This window comes from Lissotriton helveticus, chromosome 7 (assembly GCF_964261635.1).
Source record: "Lissotriton helveticus chromosome 7, aLisHel1.1, whole genome shotgun sequence".
Taxonomy (NCBI): Eukaryota; Metazoa; Chordata; class Amphibia; order Caudata; family Salamandridae; genus Lissotriton; species Lissotriton helveticus.
This window is the reverse complement of record NC_136068.1, coordinates 1,927,185,344-1,927,211,782: the sequence shown is the minus strand read 5'-3', so window position 1 is coordinate 1,927,211,782 and position 26,439 is coordinate 1,927,185,344. Positions and strand designations below refer to the sequence as shown.

Sequence of the window (26,439 nt, the reverse complement as noted above, 5' to 3'; positions counted from 1 at the left end):
CAATGGAAAAGAATACATTTGTTTAGAATGTAACATATTTCAGTTTCTCCGGCTGGGTGAAGGTGCATCTTCCCAGGCACATCTTGGCTGCTACTACTGGTTGGCAGTCATTCAAATGCTGCTGGCCGGATTTCTGTCATGCGTGGTAGAGCACTCCAGCATGGACACCCGTACATCCCATTAACCCTCCATACCGTGGTACATGAAAAGTAAGCGAAAACAAATTAAAACATAGAAATAAGTGAATACATATCATGATTGTGTACTTAAGGTTTCTCATTATAAAAATATACTATGCAATTATAGGTTAGAGCAATACACAATAACACGAGAGCATCTGCACGAGCTTCACCACGTTAATACAGAAGCGGCCTTTTTATGGCTATTACGCATGCACACCCTTTCCCTCCAGAATTGCAATTACGTCACATCACGTGAGTATGACTAACGCATGCGCAGAAGCAAATTTCTAAACAGCGGCCATTTTATTATACAAGGGTTATTCGTATTAATAAAACACATAGGCAAGCGTCGCTAATATACACGTATATCAAATAAAGGAAATTAGTAAACATACAAATGGTATTATAGGATTATAACAGATTCGAGGTTCTTGACTCGAGCAAGTCGCGATGCGAAATCTTGCTCTATCAAAACCATGGGCTTGGGTTAGGACTGACAATGCACAATTGTCTCGTGTATCACAAAACAATGAAAATTCTTTAGAATAATCAGGCATTCCCAAAGCAGGGGCTGTACACAGACATTCTCGCAGTTTCGTGAAGGCTGTCAAGCTTTCCTCATTCCATTCTACTGGGTCCTTTGCTCCTTTCTTGGTCATCTTTATCAAAGGCTTTGCTAGGAATGCAAATCCCACAATCCATTGCCTGCAATAACCTACAACTCCAAGGAACATTCTGACTTCTTTCTGAGTACGGGGTAACTGCATGTTTCGAATTATTCTAACTCTCTCTGAAGTAACCTTTCTGATTCCTTTTTCTATCTGGTGCCCCAGATATTTTACTGACTTTGTACAGAACTGCAATTTGTCAGGTGATACTTTATGTCCTCCTTCACCTAGGTGATTCAGTAAGGCAATGGTGTCAACAACACAGTCTTTCTGACTCTTAGACGCCACCAAGAGGTCGTCTATATATTGCACCAAAACAGATTTTCCAGGTAAGACTAAAGATTCAAGGCACTTTTTCAGAATCTGATTAAAGATAGAGGGGCTTTCTGTGTACCCCTGAGGGACGCGATTCCAAACGAACACGTGACTGTGGAATGCAAATGAGAAAAGAAATTTGCTGTCTGGATGCAATGGGATCGAAAAGAATGCGTGACATAAGTCAATCACAGTGAACCACTCAGCATCCCAGGGGATCTGATACAGGATCACTGCTGGGTTCGGAACAATAGGACAGCAAGGGACAATGATTTTGTTTACCTTTCTCAGGTCCTGCACTACCCTGTACTTGCCACTAGGTTTCTTGATTCCAATTATGGGTGAGTTACATGGGCTACTCGTCACTTCTTGTATGATGTTCGCTTCTAGCAATCTTTTTATTTCGATGGCAACTGCTGCTCTCACTTCGGCACTCATTTTGTATGGCTTGGTATCGGGGTAAACTGCATTTTCCTTCATTGCTATTTTTATTGGGTCTACATTTGCCATTAAACCTACATCCTTTCCAGTAAAGTCCCATACCTCTGGTTTCACTGTCTTTTGGAGGTCTTCAGGTAAGTCTTGTATAGTCAGTGGTTTAATTTCTGAGTCTGGTCTGATTAACATTAATTTGTATATGCCATCTTCGTCTGGGGTTTGAATTTCGACGCTGTTAGAAAGGCGATCCCAGGGGAGACAGAAGATGTCTGACTGCCCACCCCGAGACCCACCTCTCTGTAGGGGATAGGCCGAGCACCGTAGGGAGGCCTCCTTGGCGAGGCTCCTCTCCTACAATCGTAACAACGGAGCAATCACACTACCACAGACGGACACCACACGAAGGGATACTCTCAAGAATCTTTATATAAGCAATGAAGGCACGTTCTCGTAGTAGCATACCACTGGGGTCGAGGGATCCGTAAAGTCTTGGTTTCGGGAATAAGGGGGTAGCGGGACAGTCTTAGTACCAACTGGTGCGTGGATAGTTCAAGGGGTCGGGCCGCGACAGCGTCAGCAGGGCCTTGAGATAGTTCAGCATGATCAGGCCGCGACAGCGTCAGCAGGGCCTCGAAGGTGGTTCAGCTCGGTCAGGCCGCGACAGCGTCAGCAGGGCTTCGAAGGTGTTTCAGCTCGGTCAGGCCGCGTCAGCGTCAGCAGGGCCTCGAAGGTGTTACAGCTTGGTCAGGCCGCGACAGCGTCAGCAGGGCCTCGAAGGTGTTTCAGCTCGGTCAGGCCGCGACAGCGTCAGCAGGGCCTCGAAGGTGTTACAGCTTGGTCAGGCCGCGACAGCGTCAGCAGGGCCTCGAAGGTGTTTCAGCTCGGTCAGGCCGCGACAGCGTCAGCAGGGCCTCGAAGGTGTTACAGCTTGGTCAGGCCGCGACAGCGTCAGCAGGGCCTCGAAGGTGTTACAGCTTGGTCAGGCCGTGACAGCGTCAGCAGGGCCTCGAAGGTGTTTCAGCTTGGTCAGGCCGCGACAGCGTCAGCAGGGCCTCGAAGGTTCCAGGTGCAAGAGTTCAGATCAGGATCAGCCGCGACGAGGTCAGCAGGGCTTCGACTCCAAGATACAACTAGAGTCCTAATCCAGGGCTGGCCCAGATATAGGACTGGAGGCCTTTGATGTCCGGACCCTCGCGCCTGGGGGTCAGAGGGGCCGGGACGAAGGTGTCCAGACACCCAGCAGGGGGGAGGAGCCCGTGCCCAGGGAGGCTGGAGAGCGATCGATACGAGGCGTCCGGGGACGGCTGGGGGGCCATCGAAACTCCCCTCCTCCGGGATCCGCCAAGTGGCTACTCTACCACCTGGGAGGATCTTGGTGCCTCGATGTCGGGGCTGCGCTGGGGCGGGGGCCAGGGGCGGCTGCGGCCACGTGCTCGGACGTGAGAGGCCCAAGATGGAGTTGGGCTGGAAATGGCGGCCTGGCATGGTCGCCGGACCGGCGGGGTTGGCGAGAGCAGGGTCTGCCGGGGTCCCAGGGGGGAGAGCCGTAGGTTGCCAGGGGGGCTGCTCTCGTCGAGGGTTCGTTGAGGGTGGTGTCCGGAGGGGCGACAGCGTGTCGATGGAGGGCCGATGTCGTCCTGGGCCCGCCATGCGGGAGGGGTAGGACCACGCCACGAGGCCGGGTCCAACACACGTCCCCTCTTGCTGAAGGCGGGGAGAGTCACCCATCTTCTTGGGGATTCTCTTCGTCGAGGCGGAAGAAGCGGGACAGGCCATCAGCGTTGGCGTGGTCGTTGCCAGGGCGGTGTTCAACAGTGAAGTCCATCCCCTGCAGGGAGATAGACCATCGCAGCAGCTTCGGGTTCTCGCCACGCATCTGCATCAGCCAACGCAGGGGCCGGTGGTCAGTCTGGACCCGGAAGTGGGTGCCGAAGAGGTAGGGCCTGAGTTTCTTGAGGGCCCACACGACGGCGAAGGCTTCTCTCTCGATGGTGCTCCATCGCTGCTCTCGGGCCAGCAGCCGCCGGCTGATGAAGGCCACAGGATGGTCAATCCCCTCGGGGTCCATTTGAGATAGGACCGCCCCGATGCCGTGTTCCGAGGCGTCGGTCTGGACTACAAACTCCCGGCTGTAGTCAGGGGCGTGTAGCACAGGGGCGGTACACATGGCTGTTTTCAGAGTCTCGAAGGCCACCTGACACGCGGGGGTCCATGGTACCTTCTGTGGGCGGTTTTTAGATGTCAGTTCCGTGAGGGGCCCCACAATGCTCCCATAGTTTTTGATGAAGCGCCGATAATATCCGGTGAGCCCCAGGAAGGCTCGGACTGCGGTCTGGGTGACCGGGGGCTCCCAGGCCATGATGGCGTCAATCTAGGGTCTGAGGGGAGCCACGTGGCCGCTTCCCACTTGGTGTCCCAGGTAGGTCACGGACCCTTGACCTATCTGGCACTTGCTGGCTTTCACAGTTAATCCGGCCCGTCGGAGGGCTGTCAGGACCTCCCAGAGGTGCCGCAGGTGCTCGGCCCAGTGGCGGCTGTACACCGCGATATCGTCCAGGTAGGCGGCACTGAACTCTTCTAGCCCCGCCAGCACTTTATTCACCAGTCTCTGGAACGTTGCCGGGGCGTTTTTCATTCCGAAGGGCATTACTTTGAAATGGAAGTGGCCATCGGGGTTGAGAAGGCCGATCGCTCCTGGGCACCAGGGGTGAGGCCAATCTGCCAGTATCCGGCTGTGAGGTCGAAGGTACTGAGGTACTGGGCGGCCCCGAGGCTGTCGATTAGCTCATCGGCCCGGGGAATGGGATGGGCGTCGGTCCTGGTGACGGCATTCAATCCCCGGTAGTCGACACAAAACCTGAGTTCGGGAGGGGCGCCGGGTGCGGCGGCTTTGGGGACCAGGACAACTGGGCTGGCCCAGGGACTGTCGGAGGGTTCGACCACCCCCAGGGCCAGCATCTTGGTAACTTCTGTCTGGATGCAGGCCCGAACTTGGTCGGGAACCCGGTAGGCCCGGTGTCGCACTGGCTGGCTGTCCCCGGTGTCGACATCGGGGACACACCACTGGGTGACCCCGGGGATGAGTGAGAACAGGTCTGTAAACTGCCCCAACAGCTCTTGGCAGTCCTGGCGCTGTGCAGGGGTCAGGTCGGCGGAGAGGGTGATCCCCTCGATGGAGCCGTCTTTTTCAGAGCACTTCAGGAGGTCGGGCAGGGGCTCGGAGTCGTCTTCGGCCCCGTCATCGGTCGCTAGCAGCAGGCTCAGTTCCGTGCGGGCAAAGTGAGGCTTCAGCCGGTTGGCGTGCAGAACCCGGAGGGGGTTTCGGGGTGATTCCATGTCCACCAGATAGGTGACGGGGCTCTTGCGCTCGATCACTTGGAAGGGGCCCGTCCATTTGTCCTGGAGGGCACAAGGTTCGACCGGGGACATGACCCAGACCTGCTGGCCCGGCTCGAACTCGATGGACGAGGCGTTCTGGTCATACCAGCGTTTCATTTCCTCCTGACTGGCCGCAAGGTTGGCCTCGGCAAGGGCCCGGAACTTCCGAGTCTGGCTTCGGAGGGTCAGGAGGTACCGGTAGACATCCGGCGGTGCGTCTTGGACTGTAGTATTCCAGCCTTCTCTGACCAGGCTGAGGGGACCTCGGACAGGGTGCCCGTACAAGAGTTCAAAGGGGCTGAACCCCAGGGATTTCTGTGGTACCTCCCGATAGGCGAACAGGAGGCAGGGCAGCAGGACGTCCCATTTGCGGCAGAGGGGCTCTTCTAGGCCTTGGATCATCCCCTTGAGTGTTCGGTTAAACCGCTCCACAAGTCCAGTCCCTTGGGGGTGATACGGGGTGGTGAACTTATACGTGACCCCGCATTGTTGCCACAGGGACCGCATATACTTTGATATAAAGTTTGTGCCCCGATCACTCACGACCTCTCGGGGAAACCCCACTCTGGAGAAGATCTCCATCAGCGCTCGGCCTACTACGGGAGCCGTTATTGTTCGGAGGGGGATGGCTTCGGGATAGCGGGTGGCATGGTCCACCAGGACGAGGATGAAGCGATGCCCTTGCGATGTTCGGGGGTCCAGGGGCCCCACGATGTCGATCCCCACTCGCTCGAAGGGGGTGGTCACTACTGGAAAAGGTTGGAGCGGGGCCTTCACCTTCCCCCCGCTCTTTCCGCTGGCTTGACAGGTCGGGCAGGTGCGGCAGTGGTGGTGCACATCGTTGCGCATTTTCGGCCAGTAGAAATGGGTCACCAGGCGGCTGTAAGTTTTGTCCTGCCCCAGGTGCCCGGCGAGGGGCACGTCGTGTGCCAGGTTCAGGAGGAAGTCTCGGAATCGTAGGGGGACCACCAACACTCGGCTGGCCCCCAGTTCGGCAATTTTCTGTTCGCTGTACAGGAGGCCGTGGTCCCAGTAGATCCAGTGGGACCCCGAGGTGTCCCCGGCAGCTTGGGTTGCTGCTTGCTGCCGGGTCCCCTCGAGGGAGGGGCAGACCTTCTGCTCCTGCCGGAATTGTTCTCGGGTGGGGCCACCCTCTTGGCGCCACTGGGCTAGTTCGGGGATGTCGCTGAGTTTGGTGCCGTCTTCTCGGTCAGGCTCCGTTGGCCTGGGCTCGGGGTCGGATTCTTCATTGACGGCGGGTGGTGGTGGCGCGGGCCACTCCGGCTCTTCGGTCGGGGCGGCCTCGGTCGCCGCCGGGGCTCGGGCTGCCATAGATCGGGTCGTCGCGCAGTCCCATCATTCCTAGATGTTCTCTCCGCTCGACTTGGGCCCAGGGAGAGCTCTCGAGGTCGTTTCCGAGGAGGCAGTGCTTCGGTCCGTCGTCCATTAATGTGGACCCACTGACGGTATTTTTGGGTGTTGCTCGGTAGCGGGGCCCGGGGGACCATGTCTCTGTCGCCCAGACAGGCTAGGGCCATGGCGGCCGGCTCCCACTCAGTCTGATCCTCATTGTAGGCCTCTTCGTCTTCTCCTTCTCCTTCCCCCAGGGCTGCGGCGGCGAACTGGCGGGTCGGAGGCCCGGTGGTGCCGGGACGCTGGTTCATGGGGCAGAGGGGGTCACTGGCATAGTGACCGGGCCGCTGGCATCTGTGGCAAGTAATGTTCGGGCGGGGCCCCGGCCGTGCTGGAGGGGGCCCCCTTCTGGTCAGGGATGGCGAAGTGTTATTCTGGGGGGCCCCCCGAGGCGGGCTCTGGGCCGAGGCCGACGGGAAGTCTCGGCTCCTGTTCGGCCCTCCTCCTCCGCCGCCACGCTGGCGGGGGTGCCCCTGGCCGTTCCGTCCTGTTTCTCCTATCGGGGTCCGGGGGACCCGGGTGCTCATCCATCGATCGGCCTTGACGGCGAGTTTCCGGGGCTCGGTCAGCTTGCTGTCGAGTAGATGCTGTCTGAGCTCGACAAAACAGTTGTTGGAGAGGTGCTCCCAAACGATGAGGTCGAACAGCTGTTCGTAGGTGGACACCTTGCTGCCCTTGATCCATCCTTCCAGGGCCCGGCTATAAAAGTTTACGTACTCCACCCACGTGGTACCGGGGATCTTTTTGCAGTCTCTGAACCTCTGTCGGTACATCTCGGGGGTGAGGCCATACCGGATGAGCAGGGCGTCCTTCATGTGATCATAGGAGGACATCACGTCCTCGGCCAGCTCCAGCAGGGTGTCTCTTCCTTCGCTGACAAACCTCCCCCATAAGCCGGCACCCCAATCTTTTCGCGGGATGCGGTGCGCGGTCATGGCCACTTCGTATGCCTTGAACCATTGCTGGATATCGTCATTCTTGTAGTATTCCTTGACGATATCCTTGGGGATGTGGACCTTCGGGTCGGCAGGAGGTGGGGGGTCCCGGTTTACCGCGGCACCAGCCTCTTCGCTCTTGGCTTTGATCTCTAGTTCTTTGAGGCCACGCTCGTGTTCGTACGTGAGTTTTTTTTCTTCCAATTCTCTTTGCCTCCGCTGTCCTCCAGATCTCCCTGTAATCGTAGTTGCTCAATGGCCATTTTCTTTTCGGCCAACTGGAGTTCCCCATCCAGCCGGAGTCGGGCGAGCTCTAGTTCGTGGACTCGGTTTCTCTCTCGCTTCCGGGCGTCTTCGTGGGAGAGGCCCGGTTCTCTGTTGGCGGTGTTTTCTTTCACTGGGGCGATGACTGTACTCGGGGGTACTTCTAGGACAATGTCATCATGGGTTTGGGGTGGAATCGCTCCGGTCTCCACCCATGTTTGCAGCTCTTCTTTAAAATCTTCTTTGGTGCTTAGTCCGGTGGTAGCGATACCCAAGGCTTTGCAAAATTGTTTGAGTTCTTTATGGGTGTACTCCTCTAATAGTTCTTTCTGGAATTCTGTGGTCGTTCCGGCTTCCTTAGTAGTCATCGTGGTTGTGGGTCTCTGTTAGTAGCGGCGAGTTGCTCGTTGTACGATTCGCGTGGTTCGGATCCTATCGCTCGCCACCAATGTTAGAAAGGCGATCCCAGGGGAGACAGAAGATGTCTGACTGCCCACCCCGAGACCCACCTCTCTGTAGGGGATAGGCCGAGCACCGTAGGGAGGCCTCCTTGGCGAGGCTCCTCTCCTACAATCGTAACAACGGAGCAATCACACTACCACAGATGGACACCACACGAAGGGATACTCTCAAGAATCTTTATATAAGCAATGAAGGCACGTTCTCGTAGTAGCATAACACTGGGATTGAGGGATCCGTAAAGTCTTGGTTTCGGGAATAAGGGGGTAGCGGGACAGTCTTAGTACCAACTGGTGCGTGGATAGTTCAAGGGGTCGGGCCGCGACAGCGTCAGCAGGGCCTTGAGATAGTTCAGCGTGATCAGGCCGCGTCAGCGTCAGCAGGGCCTCGAAGGTGGTTCAGCTCGGTCAGGCCGCGACAGCGTCAGCAGGGCCTCGAAGGTGTTTCAGTTCGGTCAGGCCGCGACAGCGTCAGCAGGGCCTCGAAGGTGTTACAGCTTGGTCAGGCCGCGACAGCGTCAGCAGGGCCTCGAAGGTGTTTCAGCTCGATCAGGCCGCGACAGCGTCAGCAGGGCCTCGAAGGTGTTACAGCTTGGTCAGGCCGCGACAGCGTCAGCAGGGCCTCGAAGGTGTTACAGCTTGGTCAGGCCGCGACAGCGTCAGCAGGGCCTCGAAGGTGTTTCAGCTTGGTCAGGCCGCGACAGCGTCAGCAGGGCCTCGAAGGTTCCTGGTGCAAGAGTTCGGATCAGGATCAGCCGCGACGAGGTCAGCATGGCTTCGACTCCAAGATACAACTAGAGTCCTAATCCAGGGCTGGCCCAGATATAGGACTGGAGGCCTTTGATGTCCGGACCCTCGCGCCTGGGGGTCAGAGGGGCCGGGATGAAGGTGTCCAGACACCCAGCAGGGGGGTGGAGCCCGCGCCCAGGGAGGCTGGAGAGCGATCGATACCAGGCGTCCGGGGACGGCTGGGGGGTCATCGAAACTCCCCTCCTCCGGGATCCGCCAAGTGGCTACTCTACCACCTGGGAGGATCTTGGTGCCTCGATGTCAGGGCTGCGCTGGGGCTGGGGCCAGGGGCGTCTGCGGCCACGTGCTCGGGACGTGAGAGGCCCAAGATGGAGTTGGGCTGGAAATGGCGGCCTGGCATGGTCGCCGGACCGGCGGGGTTGGCGAGAGCAGGGTCCGCCGGGGTCCCAGGGGGGAGAGCCGTAGGTTGCCAGGGGGGCTGCTCTCGTCGAGGGTTCGTTGAGGGTGGTGTCCGGAGGGGTGACAGCGTGTCGATGGAGGGCCGATGTCGTCCTGGGCCCGCCATGCGGGAGGGGTAGGACCACGCCACGAGGCTGGGTCCAACACACGCCCTTTGGTGTGCAAAAGATGGTACAGTTCATTTTACACAACAAATCACGTCCCAGTAAGTTTACTGGACTGGTATCACAAACTACAAATCTATGCATTTCTTTGAAATTCCCTATTGTGATCTCCATGGGCTCAGTAACTGGGGTACAAATCAATTGATTAGATACACCCACTACTTGGATGGCTTCTCCCGAGAGGGGTAGGTTTGGAACGTCTGCTGTTCTCACAGTAGAACGGGTAGCACCAGTGTCCAACAGAAAGGTGACATCATTGTCATCAACCCTTCCTTCAATGTATGGCCCGGACTGGTCTACCAGCAAGGAGGCGCCAAGTACACACTCCTCGTCCTCCCCTCTCAGGCCCCGTCAGTATTGATCGTCACAGAGAAAAGTATCATTCAACAGAAATTGCGAAGTTGCTGCATTTCTATCCTCATTCCCTCCCCAGATTTCTATGTCATCCCCCTGCAGTGTTTTTCCCTTATAATTCGGCTTAGGAGCACGGGGCAACTGACTCGCCTTTACCTGTTGCTGGGTCTTTCTTGGCCTTTCATTCTGCGTCTGTGGATTTAGATCAGGGTTTAGAGGGTTATTATGCTGTGCATATGGACACTCGTCTCTCCAGTGCCCTATCTCTCCGCACTGGTGACAGGGAAATTTCTTTTTGGCTTCCTCTCGACTCATTTACACTCTGGGCTTCCCTCCACCCCCTGACCCTTGATTTTGGGAATTCTTATTCATTTTGCCTAATTGCTTTTCCTGCTGTCCCGCTAGCTTCACTTGTGCCCACATAACTTTTTCCTTTAGAGCCTTTCGCTTGTCTGCCATCTCGTCCTCACAGTACTTTGCATACCGTAAGACCTCATCCATTTTCTTAGATTGCCAACAGATTTTATTGTCTTTGATCCACTGGCAAATTTCGGGTCTTAAACCGTTTACAAACCTGTAAATGAAGTGGGTCATATCCTTCATCTCGATGTTATCTATACCACTGTACGTTTTAAACACCTGTAACAGTCTCTCATAAAAGGAGTGCACAGTCTCGTCCCTTTCCTGCGTGGTTCTATCTATCTTGGTCCAATCAGTTTCCTTTGCAGGTACTTTTCCCTTTAGGTGCAATATTACCTGGTCATATTTTCTCATCACCTCATCGGAAGGAGCTCCTGTTTTAGAGTCCCTCGGGTATTCCTCACTAGGCCAACCAACGGCAACCTTACACTCGGTCCATAAATCCACAGGAACCACTATGTCGAAAAACCCATCCAAGTCTTTCCATAGGCATTTTTGCACCTTTACAAACCTTTCCACCTGCCTGTACCAGTCCACAGGCTTTTCTCGTAATTTTGGAAAGTCATTGGTAAAGGACACAATATCCTGTCTGGACCATGGAACGTGCACGTATTTTCCACCTGGCACTTCACGCATAGGGTATAACTGCTCTGGCTTGTCAGCTTCCTTTAGAACGAACTCAGAAGACGACTGTTTAGATCTAGCCTCATCCTTTTTCTTTGCCCACCTGGCATTCCACTTTTCTACGTCTCCCCATTTTTGCAACACAGTCAATAATTCTTTGATCTGCGCCTTTTTCCCTGACACATTCATATTTTCCAGATCTTTGTCTGAGAACTCAGCTCTATAGGGTTTTTGTAATGGCTTTGATTTTGAAATATCTATTCCCTTACTAGCTGCAGTGTCTGTTAATTTCTCATGGAGTACTCTGGTATTACGGGTAAGACTCTTGCAGATAAACAGTAGTTCCTCTTCAGAATAGGTATTTAATCTGTCTAACCCCACGTTTCCTGTCATCAGTTCTTCCATTTCTACTCTCAGTTTGTAGATATCTAAAGGTTTCGACTGAGGAGTTTGTCTTTCTAATTCTCGACTCCATCTTTCAATCTCTTCAGGAGTCACTAACGTGACACTCTTAGTACCCGAAGTCGATTCCATTTGAATCTCTCTCGTATTGAAAGGATTATGTCTTTTCTGTAACCTTTTTCCTGCATCTCTAATCGGCAAATCCATTAATGAAACTTCAGACTCACATTCACTTGTCTGATCATCCACGATTAAGGGCTCTTGTCTCGGCTGTACTATAGCTGGGGTAATAACTGGAGTCTTTGGACTCCCTTGTCTATCCCCATACAACGGAACCACTGGTCCAATAGTTACCGGGATTGTCAAGGCCTCAGGGCTTGTATTTAACTGGGAGATTTTCTGAATTATCTCGGCTCTCTGTTTAGCTAGAGCCTCTCTCTCTTTTTCTTCCAATAACCTGTCTAGGGATTTTTCATGCAATACCTGCGGGGTCAAAGTTAGAGCATAACTTGGGGCAGTTGGATGCGTCATACTTGGTCCCTCACCATAATTAGGTGTCGGGAACAAACTTCCGGTGCTTAAGGATCTTGGTTCTTCCTCATACGGAGGTCTTGAGAACGGATTCCCTGTATTTGAGGGTCTTGCCTCACCCTCATAGGGGGGTCTGGGGCAGAAGTCTCTTTCTCCTGAGTATCTTGACTCCCCACTAAATGGTGTTCTTGGACAGATATCTCTAGCACCTATGGGTCCTAGGCCCTCGTTATAGGGAGGTATTTGACAACCATCTCCTACGTTTACAGGTCCAGTCCCTTCCTGATGAGGAGGTCTTCGGAAAGCATCCCCTACACTAGAGGATCTGGGTCCTTCGTTATAAGGAGGTGGATTCTTCATGAACAGGTCCTCCAAATAATCATCATCCGATTCCCCACTAGTTACCCAGTGTTTGGTCTTTTCTGCCTTTTTCTCCCCCACAGAACCACCCATTGACATCATAGGATATAGTCCCTCGACTATCATATTCTGTCTCCATTGTTTCATTTTTTTATCTCGGGTTTCTTGTTTCTGTTTCGGATACCATTTGGTCAAACCTTTATCCATGCGGGGCTTGTCTCTCTCAAAAGCATCTATCTCCCATTCCTCTAATGCTTCGTACTGCGTTAATCTAGGTCTGGGATGCAAATCATTCATTCGGGTTCTTAAATTAAATAAAATTCTGCCATTAAATGTACCCTCTAGCGGAAAAGCCAAAATTCCGTCATCCTTTGTGTATTCCGCCCAGTTTTCCAACCATACTCACGAGTGGTACCCTTTATCAAACATCATGAAAGATGCGGGAGTATTCGGTGGCGGTATGACAACACCTTCTCTAGTTTTAATCGGTTTGTCCTTTTTGAAATAATTCTTCACCTTATTTACAAGTGACAATTTTCTCTTATTTCCGTACATAATGCTAGTGTTATGACCATTCCACTGATCGTTCTCAAACCCTAACTGTCTCGGATCAGGTCTAGTATGCGGTCTATATGAGTGCCACATACGATTTCTGCGAGTGACTTTGTTTACAAATCACTTCCAATCCAAGTGAGTCTTTTATTTTCGTGCGACCAATGAAATGCATGGTTTCAAATAATCCTAACCAATGGGTGCGCGGCCTTTTCGCGAGACAGTTCTCACGCTTCGGCACTCACCCCTCCTTTACAATTCCAGCTCCGCTACACACCCGCTGTTTCGACCAATCCCAGCGCGGCACAGAGTGACGTCAGAGCAGCTCCGCAACTGACTCCCTCCTTTACAAGGTAACGGAAACTTGATTTCTCTTTTAAAGTGCAAGTGCTTTAGTTATTTAACAACGTAAACCCATTCGCCACTGTACTCGAGTGTCTAGAAAGGAAAGATTACGTTTTACTGCAAGTAAACCTCTTCTGTCTACTGTTCACACACTACGGATAGATCTCTTCTGCCTACCCTTCACTCAAGCATTAGGGAACCTGCTACTTCTTTGACTCATCCACTTCTTTTCCGGGATATATACTAAGTCTAAAGTTTCACCAGCGAACCCCTTTGCTGTCACCCAAGCTCCGACGAACCTGCTACTCCTTCCGGTGTGACCCTTACTAGGTTATATCACAATAGAAGTTTTGCCAGCGAACTCGTTGCTATCATTTATTTAAGCATATATTCAGAAAACCCTAATTAGTGCTTCCAGTTCTGCCTAACCTGCACCAATTTTCCTAGAGTAAGTGACCTCACTACGGCGTGGATTCTCTTCACCACCCGCTATTCAATTCCCCGGGGATTCCAGACAAACATTAAACAATTACTAACGAGTGGGTTAATACATATATCAGTATATCAGCAGAAAAAACAATTTAAAACATTTCATAATTTTTCAAGCATTTCACGTGAGTGATCAATTCACAAAAATGTTTACCGTTTTAGCAGCAATAAAATTTTAGCAGCATTCGACCTATCTAGCTTAACTAGTCCTACCTAACTTTAACTAGTCCCTAACCATTTCCTCTGCTACCAGAAAATTACTGATAGAGCGCGCAGGTCACCCGACCAACAATTTTACCATATACTTATCGGGCCCATAAACTTCAATTTATCACATACATTAATCAGGTGACCTTACACTCTACTACCAGTAACCCTGATTCCTTCCTATTTTATTTCTAACGTACCCGACTTACCAATCCACCGTTAGGGGTACCTATGATCACAAATGGATCAGGGAGCTAGCTGTAAAAGAAAGGCAGGCAACAAAATACCAACTTTTATATTTCTTTGTATTCATCAAATAACCACAAACTCGAAAAGTTTTAACAGCTTTATCTAGATTTCAGATTCAGCAAGCATACAGTTTACGACCAGTAGACAATCAATGATCAAGATAATAAAGATCACATAACCATATACAAGGTAAATCAGGGCAACCATTTATGAGTCTAATGTGAGGTAAGAACAGGGAATATGCTATTCAAGCCTTGCAGGGATGGAACTAAAGAAATTGAATAAACTATAGATGGGGCAAATTTAGGCACATATTAGAATTTCACTATGGGGAAATACTTCAGAAGAATGGGTGGGAAATTTTTAGAACCCTATACATCTATAGGGTGGGGAAAAAGGGAACACGCTATAGTTATAGCAACATTACTTCAAAGTCAGCTTGCAACGAGAAAATTATAAACCACATCTATAATTCATAAACAGTATGGAGAAAGATGCATACAGGAAGGCTAAGAAAAATAATGTATGACTTTTATATAATAGATTTCGCAAAGCATGGAAAATCAACATATGCAAAGGTATGTTTTTATTGAAGCAAAGACAGAAAAATAGAAAGGTGCAGTATAGAGTTTCAGCACTATATTTACCTAGACGGGTGTGAAGACCAACCCTGGCCACGGGTCAGTTAAGGACAGGAAAAACCCCAAGGAAGGACAGTCATCGACAGGACAGCAGGTACAGAATGGACACCCCAGGACAGGACAGGAAAAACCAGATTAGGATCAGGACAGGACCACCAAGGAACAACCAGCACCCGCAGTTCGGAAGCAACGCCTGCGCTCCACCCTCTCTGCAGCTATCAGTCAGAACCCCGATTGGGTTCGCGAATTCCCCCGCAAAGTGCTCCGCCAGCACTTAAGGTTTAGTAAAACCTCCGGAGTCTATGGTATATTTCGGACAGAGTGCTCCGCAGCACCTCTGTATCAGTCACCTATTGAGTGCGTTGGGTCAGTGACAGGTCAGCTATTCAGACAAGTCGGACAATTTCTCTAGCTAAACCTAGGCTAGTTATACTGTTTTCGGGTCAGTGTACCAGTGTACCAGTGTACCACCCCCCAAATGTTGCAAGTGTCAGAGTCCCCAATTTCGATTGGTCCCCAAGTAGGATAGGTCAACACACCAATCATGTCTTACTTCTACAAGCTCACATTTACATATTCTGGGCCCGCCTAGTGATTTTAGGGTTCCCATGAGATACTCTACAGAATACAATGAAAACATTACAAATGTATCAATTGCAGTACAATTCGGCTTCTTCGGCTGGGTGAAGGTGCATCTTCCCAGGCACGTCTTGGCTGCCACCTCTGGTTGGTTCATTCAATGTCACCGGCCGAAGACTGTCATGCGCAGAACCGCATTTCAATATGGATTCCCGAGCATCCCATCTGCCCCTCAATACCGCGGTACATGAAAAGTAAGCGAAAACAAATTAAAACATAGAAATAAATGAATACACTGTATACCATGAATAGCTACTCTATACCCCTTTACTTAAAATATACTATGGCGTGAAGGATTAGTGCAGACAGACAATAACATGAAAACATCAGCGCAAGCTTCACCATGTGAGGACACAGACAGCCATTTTAAAAGCAAGAGCGCAAGCGCAAAGTTTCCCACCAGAACTGCAAGTACGTCACGTGAGTGTGACTAACGCATGCGCTGAAAGAAACCCGCCAAGCAGCGGCCATTTTTAGATACAAACGTTATTGAGTTAGTAAACACATAGGCAAGCGTCTCTAGGACACCCAAATGTCAGAATAACGGGAAATTAGTAAAACGAACAGGTTGAATTACATGGTTATAAGTTATTCGAGGTTCTTGAATCCAAGCGAGTCGCGTAATATGCGAAATCTTGCTCCATCACCGGCGCTTCTTCTGTTTGTTCCATCCTGGTCTTGAGACTGTGGTTTCCCTTTCTTATGGGTTTGTCTGCTTGTCTGTGATCGTTGGTTCCCATGCACCCATCTCCTCTGCTTGCTCCTCTTTTCAGCCTGTCCTCTCTCCTGTGCCTCAGGCTGGGAGTTTGCCACTGGGATGGTTGTTCCTGCTGGCTCGGGGTGGTTTGCTTGCAGTGCCTCACTCCAGCTGGTTCTCTCATGGTTCTTTGACTCTGGCATCTTGCATTCATCATTGGGGGTGCTTCGGCTCTTGGTGGAGGGGGCCGGGTCTGTCTCCTGTTTCCATGGTGGTTCCCTTTTTGCGGGGTCTTTTTGCTACTGGATCATGTCCCTGTTCTGTGGTTTCCATCCGGAGTCTTCCATTAGTGCTTCTGGCCTTGAGTGTTTTTGTCCTTCTGGTGTTTTCTCCTACAATGTCTTCTCCAGAGATGGGGGTTCTCCGCTCTCTGGATGTTTTGTGGGTTTTTTGCTTCTGCCTGGGCCATTCCTGTGCATTTGGACAGTGGCTTACTTATGTGTCACCTGTGGTCTCTGTAGGTGGGATCTTGTGCCTTTCTTGTCCTTTCTGACTCATTAAGTGTTGTTTTCCTCACCTGGACCCTGTTTCAGAGTGCCTCCTTCCATGATGGTTGTAGTGCGGCTCCATTGGCCTCTCCCCACGTTTTTATTTACAATTCCCGTCTTCTATTGGGGATGGTGGCTTCTGCTGCTTTTGGCACTCATGTTTGTCTGATGTACATGTTTTATGATTTGTACTCTTTTCTTTTGTCATTACACTGACCTGTCGTTTTTTTCTACCTCCTTCTAGTCTTTGTGTTTCAATCACCATGCACTGGGGTATTGGCTCATTATTAAGGAATAGGATGGGAAGACGGACGAGGAGGTAATGCCCGGTTACTCACTGGAAATCTTCATTACTCCGAGTCCTGGTCTTCTTGTACCATTCCTGAGCCCGTCTCTCCCTCTCTGTTTTTTTATGGTGATTGGTTTGTGTTTTTCTTCTTCTTGAGTTTCTTGGGTATTCTTAGGTGACGCACTTCCCCCTTTATGCATGCTGGACCAGGTAGGAGGCGCCATATTTGAGGAAGTATTTGACTTTGCTAGGTATTAGGTTTCTGTAGAGCAGACAAGCTGCTCCTTGTTAAGAAATGGAATGGGAAGAGCAGAACTCGGAGTAATGAAGATTACTGGTGAGTAACCGCGCATTCCTGGTGAACACACGCCCACCCACAGTGTCAGGCAGGTCCTGAGGGGCAGGGCACGCTTCAGGTCTTGGCGAGCCCGGGCCCCCTTGGCTGACAGGACAGGTGGACTAGGCTTGAGTTTCATGTCTGTGTGTCCTTCTAACATTTGGGTTTGCTTCAGTGTTGAATGTGCTTTTAATAAATCCTATTTGCCAAACACTAACTCTTCTCTCTTTTGTTCCACAGAGATGGGGGATCCGGAGGAATCCGGTGAGTGGGCGAGTCCATGGGGTCAAAGAATGGGGTGGGTGTTATTATTTAAAGACGAAATAACAAAAGGTCTACATGGAGCACCTCATCACTCGTGGGCAGATTCATAATTTTTTTTTCACCCCTTCATGGGATGTATCAACATAAATACCATTACATCCGCAAACCTTCCTTCCTTACCGAGTCGTGGCCACCTCCTCCCAGACACCACATGACCTAAAAAAAAAAACTGCCTCCTGCCGCTCCCTTCCTGCCCCTCCTTTCAGGCTCAATCAATCAATGGGGATTTGTAGAGCGTGCTCATCCCACGCAAGGGTATCTAGGCACTATCCGCCTGATTCATCAAGCTAAATTGCACTCGCAAAGGGCAAGATTCTCAGAATCTTGCCTTTTGCAAGTGCAATTTTTGCATTTGGGATTCATCATCCCAAATGCAAAATTCGCTATTTAAGAATTCGCACATTTGCGATGAATTGCATTTAAGGAATCTCTATTTGAGATTCCTTAAATGCAATTCATGAAGCATTTTAAAATTGCGAAAATGCAATTTTGGGCCGCTATTTACCGAGAGGTCAGACCTCTCGGTAAATAGCAAAAACTTAGAAAAATGCTTTTAAAAGCATTTTTCTAAGTTACATGTTGCACACACACATGTCCTTTGGACATGTGTGTGCGCAACACCTGTTTCAATTTGCATTTAAGGGGTGCTACAGGGTGTCCTTTGGACACCCCTGGCACCCTCTCAATCGCTATCTTATTTGCGAGTAGCAAATTGCTAATCGCAAATAAGGAATACTCCCCATTCATTCCTGTGGGCCTTTTGGCCCATAGGAATGAATGGGGAGTTATTCCTTATTTGCGATTAGCAATTTGCTACTCGCAAATAAGGAATGTGTAGGAATTGCTATTTATTTAGCAATTCCTACATGAATACCGTTTTGCGAGTCCTTAATAGCGATTCGCTATGAATCGCTATTAGGGGCTCGCAAAACGGCCCGTTGATGAATAAGGCTGAAAGTCCTTGCTGGGATCAGCCGAACAGCCAGGTCTTGAGCCCCTTTCTGAATTCCAGGAGAGAGGATGATGTTCGGAAGGGGAATGGGAGGTTATTCCAGGCCTTGGTGGCGAGGTAGGAGAAGGAGTGTCCATCACTGTAGCTTCGGCAGATGCGGGGGGTGTGTGCGAGGGTGAGGGAGGCAGAGTGCAGGTATCTGGAGGCTCCTCCTCATACAAGGACCATAAAGGGGGCAGGACCCCCAGATCATCCTATATTTCCCAAGCACTGAGGAGCGAGGTGTGTTCATAGGAAGGACGGTGACCCGTGGTTGGGTAATCAGAGTAGTGAATATTACCAGTAAGTAATCGGGGCATTACCTCCTCTATGCTTCCTTCTCCCAATGCATACTAATTGAGGATATACTGAGGCAGTAATCTAACACCACAATCACTACCAAATGCCAGCCACCCTTCCGGAAAATAGTCTCTCCAATGGTAAGGTCGGAAGAGATACGAATTGCAGACCCTAAAATGACAGATAGATCACCACCATTAAATGACTCGGGACACTTCAAATATAGAGAAGCGTTGATCCATTTGCAATTGATGAGCAGCCATGACATATGCTTGAGGGTAGCTCCTTTCTTGAAGCCGCAGTGAGATGCAGCAAATCAATGAAAGGATAGTGTTGCGGTGCGGCTTACTCTTACCTGTCGCTTATAACAGTGACCTGCTATGGACAGCAGCCTTTGCTAGCGGCCTTTTATATGCACGCAAATTTGTACCCAGCGTTGCTCTACCAAGTAAGTTGCCTCACAATGAGTTTTGTATAGGTCTTGCATTTCTTTTACCCTAACTGTGTGTTTTTATGACTGTTACCTTGAATTTAAAAGCTACTGCTATTGCAAAGTTCAAGGAATAACTAGCTTGTTGTCCATCATTTTACATGTTACTCCGGTCGATTATGCTGCTAGATTGAACTTTTTGGTTTGTATACGCCTTTCAGTATTTTTTGAACTAGTTTGTTTTTAGATATGCTTTGTAACCCTCTTTATTGGCCACATATGGCGGTATGAAGATCTTTTGAATTGAATCGGACCGAGAGATCACTGCACAATCAGGACACAACAGGTTCACTTGGACAGATATCCCATCCTGTCGGAGCCCTACCAGCGATACTCCCAAACCTAAAACAAGCAGTCGAAGACTGGAACCGAATGGACCATCAAGAAAAACCTATCATAAGAAAGAATTAATTCCAACCATCCTGGTACGAAGCCAGAGGTACCTGAGGGAACTATGGGCACACCCCAGATCCTTCCCAAAAAAAGGAAAAAATCACCAGAAACAGGAAGTTAGTATCAGGCAAATACCAGAGAACATCGATCAAGGAGCCAAAGCGCCACCAAGGGAGTCATCTCACAACACAGCAGCGGCTCATCGCCAGCAAGGCCATGATGTATGAAGCAACCGGGCAAGCCATCCGGCTTCCCTGCAAGAAGACAGCCAACCACTGGGCAAAATGATTCAGCCAGATCATCACTGCTCTGTGGAGAACCCTGAAGAGGAATAAAAAGCAAAACTGTTCCAAGAGTGAGAAAAGACAACTAGCAAGTATCACCAGAACCAATCATCTCAGGAACCTTACAGAACCTGAGAACCTAATCGACGTGTTCTGTAGACCCAACTCATGTAAGGCGATACAGACAATAAGGGCAAAGTCCAAGAGTTGAAGGTCTCTAAACTATGATCTCAAAACCAAACTCTAACATGCACGCTCCAAACTTACACCGAGGCAGTACATTTGGTGTGCAGCATGACAGAGCCTGTGGACTTAGCAAAGTTCAGCAAATCCATGGAAATCTTGAAAGTGAGATTAGAGGGCGCTACCCCTGAAAGAATGGGCCAGACCGCTTGTCCGGAATACCTGCGCTGTTGATGATGAACTGCATTAAGTGGCTAAACATCTGTCAATTTAAGTCGCCACACTGCTTGTTTCGTTTTCGAGATATGATTGTACTCATTTATCGCCTAGAGGCTGCTATCACATTTTGCTCTTAGCTTTTCACCCAGTATTTATTATGCTGAGCCAGTTCTCCTCTTTTATCTGACTTTGAGTGGTTTTGTGGGTTTTATGCATAATATTCTAATCCACATTGTTAAGATTTTTATCAATCATACAATAAAGTACCCTCACTTACTTATGCTCCAACCTTAGCATAGAGCTTAGAAAGGGGTAGGGCCAGTCCAGTCCAAACCACAATCTTTAACTACTGGCTGCACAATAAACCACCCCCCCCCCCAAAAAAAAAACCAGCTCCTCATGTTCTAAACAGGTTGTATTTAGGGATCCTGGAGTTTCTGAGGCCTGATGATAGAAACTCCTCACCCATCAGGGAGCACAAAAGGAGCTAAACCAATGTGAAATGACCATCTGCAGCTTGAAGACCAACAGGGGTCAGCAAGGAGCAAACATTGACATCAGAGGGCCTACAAGTGAAGCCCCCCCTCCCAGTTCAGCAGAGAGTGCACTCATGCCAGAGACTGGCCGTGGTCTGATACATCACCCCCAACTCAACAGCGAAGACAAAAGGACGGCAAATGACCAGTCGCCAATAATTCAAGCCCAATACTACAAGGGGAATAAAAACGATAGCAGCCTAGCTCCCGACCCCGTAGGCAGCAGTCGAAGAAGCCAGGGTGGCTACGATCGGCCTCATAAACTGCACGCCCAGCATGGAAGACGGCGCCAAACCACCCAGGTCCAAACATCTCAAACTCCTAGCACAGCAGGGAGCATACAGCCAGATTCATCAAAGACCCGTTTTGCGAGCCCCTAATAGCGATTCATAAGGAATCGCTATTAAGGACTTGCAAAACGGGATTCATGTAGGAATTGCAAAAAATATTGCGATTCCTACATGTTCCTTATTTGCGATTAGCAAATTGCTAATCGCAAATAAGGAATAACTCCCCATTCATTCCTATGGGCCTACAGGCCCATAGGAATGAATGGGGAGTTATTCCTTATTTGCGATTAGCAATTTGCTAATCGCAAATAAGGATGCGATTTCAAGGGTGCAGGGGTGTCCAAAGGACACCCTGTAGCACCCCTGAAATGTGAATTTACACTGATGTTGTGCACACACATGTCCAAAGGACATGTGTGTGTGTAACATGCAACTTAGAAAAATGCATTTAAATGCATTTTTCTAAGTTTTCGCTATTTACCACGAGGTTTGACCTCGTGGTAAATAGCGGTCCTAAATTGCGAATTCGCAATTTTTAAATGTTTCATGAATAGCATTTAAGGAATCTCTAATAGAGATTCCTTAAATGCTAATCCTCGCAATTTAGCGAATTCTTTATTAGCGATTTTTGCATTTGGGATAATGAATCCCAAATGCAAAAATTGCACTCGCAAAGGGCCAGATTCTCAGAATCTGGCCCTTTTGCGAGCGCATTTCGCTTGATGAATCAGGCTGATAGAGGAGACCAGATTGACCGAGGATAAAATCCACAGGGCCCTACCTTGGCAGGCAGTAGCCACAGAAATCAGAATAACTACAGCCCAACACTCTACCTTCCCTGCCAGCGGATGCCGAAAGCAACATAGTTCTCAGACCTCAAGCCCCAAGCCAAGCAGGGAGCAGATGAGGGAACATAAGCACCCATGGTTAGCCACTAATCACGCTGAGCACGGAAGAACGTCCCCGTCTTCTCTTCGCCTTCTGCTGTTCATCACTTAGAACCCAATTCTGCCTTTGCCTTTGTCCTCCATTGGAACCTTAGGATTTGCTCCGCTCCCCTCTGGTTTGGACCCAGTCTGTTGCGAGATCCTCACTCCCTTTACCTGAGAGCCATGCTGCTCCAGCCTCCTGTTAGCGTAAGTGTAGGAGAGTAGGGTCTGCAATCCTATGATCACCCAGATTTTTGCTTTTTGCTGCACTGGTTTACGACTTTCCCTGGCTGTGGGCCTGCTAATCAGACCCACAGCCTAGCTGTTCTCTCTATCCAAATTGTACTCAGGTACTGAATTGGCACTGGGCCCTCTCCAAGTCCCTGTACCCAGGGCTGAGGTGTACCCAGAAGTCTCCCAGGGGCTGAAGCATGTATTATGCCACCCCTGGGCTGACTAACTAAACTGACACAACTGGCTGCACGACAGCTGGGGCAAGGTGGTGTACTCACCCTTTGCTTTAGATATAGTATACCTATATCTAACCCTAAAATGGACACACAGATCTCCTATCAGTCACTCCTATGGCAGGCCTTAACAATCCTGAAGGCAGAGTGCTTGGAATCGTGTGAGATGGTGCTCTGGCATGAGCTGAGCCTGTCTGCGGCTTTCGGGATCTATCCCTTAGCCGTTTCCATGATATCGCATACCATATACTCTTAAGTGCCTTATAATCCTCGCGGTTATATGCCAACTCTGGTATCGCTTTATCAAAACATGTCGAGTAAGGTGTCATACGAGTTGGAATACTAACCCCTCGCCAATTCTGGCGACGGGGTTAGCATTCCACCCTTCTAGAGGGACACGACATGTATGTAACCTGTAACCCCGGTTAAAGTCAGACAGAGCCTTAGCATCCACAAAATGGATGCTGCCACCGAGACACAAGTCTGCCCTCCTGCTGCTGGGAGTCCTCCCAGAGCAGGAGGCAAGGACAAAGGGTTTCCTGCCAGGGGCGGTGCCAGCACCGTCCCAGACAGGGTTTTGTGTATTCCAGGTAGGCAGGGCTACAGAGGAAGGTGACTGCAAGTGGCACCCCGGTGCTCACTGTGCATGGGCCGGCTGAAACCAGTTCCAGGGGCACTCCAGCCCCTGGCCTGGGGAAAGCCCGCCAAAGGAGAGGGGTGTAACCACCCCCCTCCTGGTCCCACCCATAGGGCAGGACTTAGTCGCGTGCCAGCCCCCTTTTCCCAGATAAAGGTAGGAGCAGGCCCCCTTCCAAATTAGATCATCTTTGGAATCAAGACACGACTTTCTGCGAAAGGACTTCAAGATTTCTTCTTCAAGATTCTCCCTTGTGACTAAGGAGTAGTCACCCTGCATCCGCAGGCACCATCCTAAGAACACTGCGGTCTGCTGTAAGTCCTTCCTCCGGAATCCGACTGCCCAGCTCGACAAGACCCGGCTTCCCTGGCACCTCCGACCTCTACTCACCTCTACAGCCAAGCTGAGAACCGTGAGTGCGACGAGACCTCAAGGGACCGACTATTGCCAAGACTGCATGACTTCTTCACAGCAAGCCCGCCGAGTAATCTCCTGGCGAGTGCTTTGGGGTCCGAGAAGCCCCAACCCTGAGCAGCTCCAGCACCGAAGAGCAGCCCCCCAGCATCTCCACGATCGGCGTGGGGCCCTTCTGCTTTTTGCTGCTCACCTCGTTGTTTGGCTACTAGCCCGCTGGCTTGTGGCCTTCTGAACGACGCCCGATGACATCACTGCTGCTGGTCTGGTTGCTCCAGACTGGCTCTTGCTCCCTTCCAGAAGAGGAGCACCCCGGACCCTCCTGGTCCACTCAAGACGTCATTTTGAGTCCACCGCATGGGCTTGAATTAGCCAAGGCTTTGTTGCCCAATCCTGGGTTCTTCGACGCCGACAGCTTCATCCATCGTGGGACAGCTCGCCCCTCCATCCTGGTCGCCGACAACGCCTCCTGGTCCGTGAGATCTGCAGAGCACAGCGTCGCCCACTCACCTAGCCGAGGTGACTACCATCCGGTGCCCTCCTGGTGCCCCCTGACTACTGGCTAGTAGTCACGAACTTGGTCCCCTCTGCTTTCAGGTATCATCCATCTTCGAGATCCAGGCTTGGATCCCTTCGAACTCTCTTCACTGGTCGCCTGCCAGCATCTTTCTTCCAGGCTCCTGGTTCGTCTACGAGGATTCCCGACGTCTTTTGAGACATATGCAGCTGCAGCCCCTGGGCTAGGTAACTTTGGCATTTCGGTGCCCCAGCATAGCCTCACTATCCAAGGGTCAGGATCCACTTTCGTTTTCTCCCTACCAGGTCGGGTTCGCCCGTGAACACTAACTTTAACTTTACTAGCTATCATAGACTTTGTCCCGCATCCCGCGTGAGAGTGCGCACTCTGCACCCGAGTCCCCTGGGCCTCCTAGAAGTAATCTAACGATTCTATAGTCAAGTCCTAGCGATTCCAAAGCCTATTAGTACTGTACTTACCTGCTAGTAATTTCGCATTCCACTTTCAGAGTATATGGTTTTTCGTGCCCCTCGGGCATTTGTGTATACTGTGCTAACTTAAGTATTTTTATAAGAGTTTTGTTGTGTGCTTAGCTCCCTGTCTCATAAAGAGCCAGGGTAGTCTTGTTATAAATAAATACACTGTTTATTTTCATAACAACTTGTGTGGTGTCCTTTCACTGGGTGTTCAAGGGGTAATGTGATGGTAAAACAGCTGGCTTAACACGCCCTCTAGAGTCTTAGCCTTAGACTGCTCGTATCCATGCTACTAGGATAGCTGGTCTATAAGGTTGACTTACAACCAATCATCAATAAGGGTTGTTTGGACTGATATATAGTGATCACTAGAACAGTGAGCACTGCACACCAGGCCAACTTCTCACATTGGTGGCAGCGGTGGGATTTGAGCTTGCTGTTGTTTTACCACACATATCCTAAGAATATCTTGTGAAAGATCACATAAGTACTAAAGGTACATATAACTTAGCTTAGAATACTCTGAGTTCTACTGAACCAGCTGTTGTAGCTCCTAGGGCCTAGCACACCCTAAACTACAACTCTAGCAAGGGATCAGTAGGCAAACATATAGTGTAGGTAAGTGCACCACTTACACCTCACTAGAAAAAGCATGTCTACCCAAGGAGAATCTACTGAGACTCCCCTTGTGGATGTTGACCCTCCACAGGTCAAATGAAGATATGCAGCTCTCAGTTTTCAGGAGATGAGACAAGTGTGTACCTCCAGGAAGCTGAAACAGGGGTCTAACCCCACCATTCCCTTTTTAATAGGTCTCTTAGAGACTTATGATGCGAGAAAGCTTTCTCAGCTAGATGGGAATATGCCAGCCTTAGAGGGTACCTCTGGGGATCCAGACCTCCCCAACATTGCCAATGCAGTTGAGGAGGGGAATCAAGAGGAACTCTCTGGGGACGAGGTAGACAAAGGTCTTGAGGTAGTCAGAAGGCTAACTAGGGCCAACTTAGACTTGCTTGGGCTAGGATCTGGGGGACCCCCAGTACTGACCCTAAGTAGGCCTAACCTTGGAGTTAGGAGAGATAGATCTCTTTCTAGGGACTCCAATAGATCTCTGCACTCTAATGCCTCTTCTCAGAGGAGAAGGAACTCTCCCCAGAGGAGACTGACTTCCCCCCCAGAGAATGGAGCATGAAGCTAGGATGAGACAGGCTACTCTGAGGATTGAAAGGGAAGAAATTGCCCTGGCCAAAGAGAAGCTTGCCTTGGCTAGAGAGCAGCAGATGAGTGGGTTAGCTCCCACTGGTGGCAGCAATCTCCCAAGAGATAGAGAGAAGGGTTTAGATACTAAATACCTGACTAAGATAGTGCCCCCCTTTAAGCAAGGGGATGACATCCAGAAATGGATGGCTGCTCTGGAGAGGGCCTGCACTGTGCAGTGCATTCCCCGGAGTCAGTGGGCAGCTATACTGTGGCTCTCCTTTGATGGTAAAGGTAGAGATAAGCTCCTCACTACAAGAGTGGAGGATGCTAATGATTACCAGGTCCTGAAAAATGCACTGATTGATGGGTTTGGTTTAACCACTGAGCAGTACAGGTTGCTGTTCAGAGACACCCAGAAAACTCAGTCTCAGGACTGGTCTGACTTTGTGGATTGTGCCACTAAGGCTTTGGAGGGCTGGTTGCTGGGTAGCAAGGTTACTGATTACACAGGGTTGTACAATCTCATGATGAGAGAACAAATTTTAAATAATTGTCAGAACCAGTTGTTGCACCAGCACCTTGTTGATTCAGAGCTGACCTCTCCCCAAGAATTGGGAAAGAAGGCAGACAAATGGGTCAGAACAAGGATCAAGCAGAACCAGAACCAGAACCAGGGTGGTC

At 50.3% G+C, this 26,439-nt stretch overlaps 1 protein-coding gene across 1 annotated transcript in view; it reads left to right on the top strand.

Annotated features, from left to right (window-relative positions):
- LOC144769987 (protein FAM118A-like) overlaps nt 1-26,439 on the top strand; it is a 127,858-nt gene that overhangs the window by 90,465 nt on the left and 10,954 nt on the right. The window contains exon 6 of the mRNA XM_078654183.1: nt 17,349-17,372. Coding sequence (XP_078510309.1) covers nt 17,349-17,372 — 24 coding nt within the window. The remainder of the gene's footprint in view (nt 1-17,348; nt 17,373-26,439) is intronic.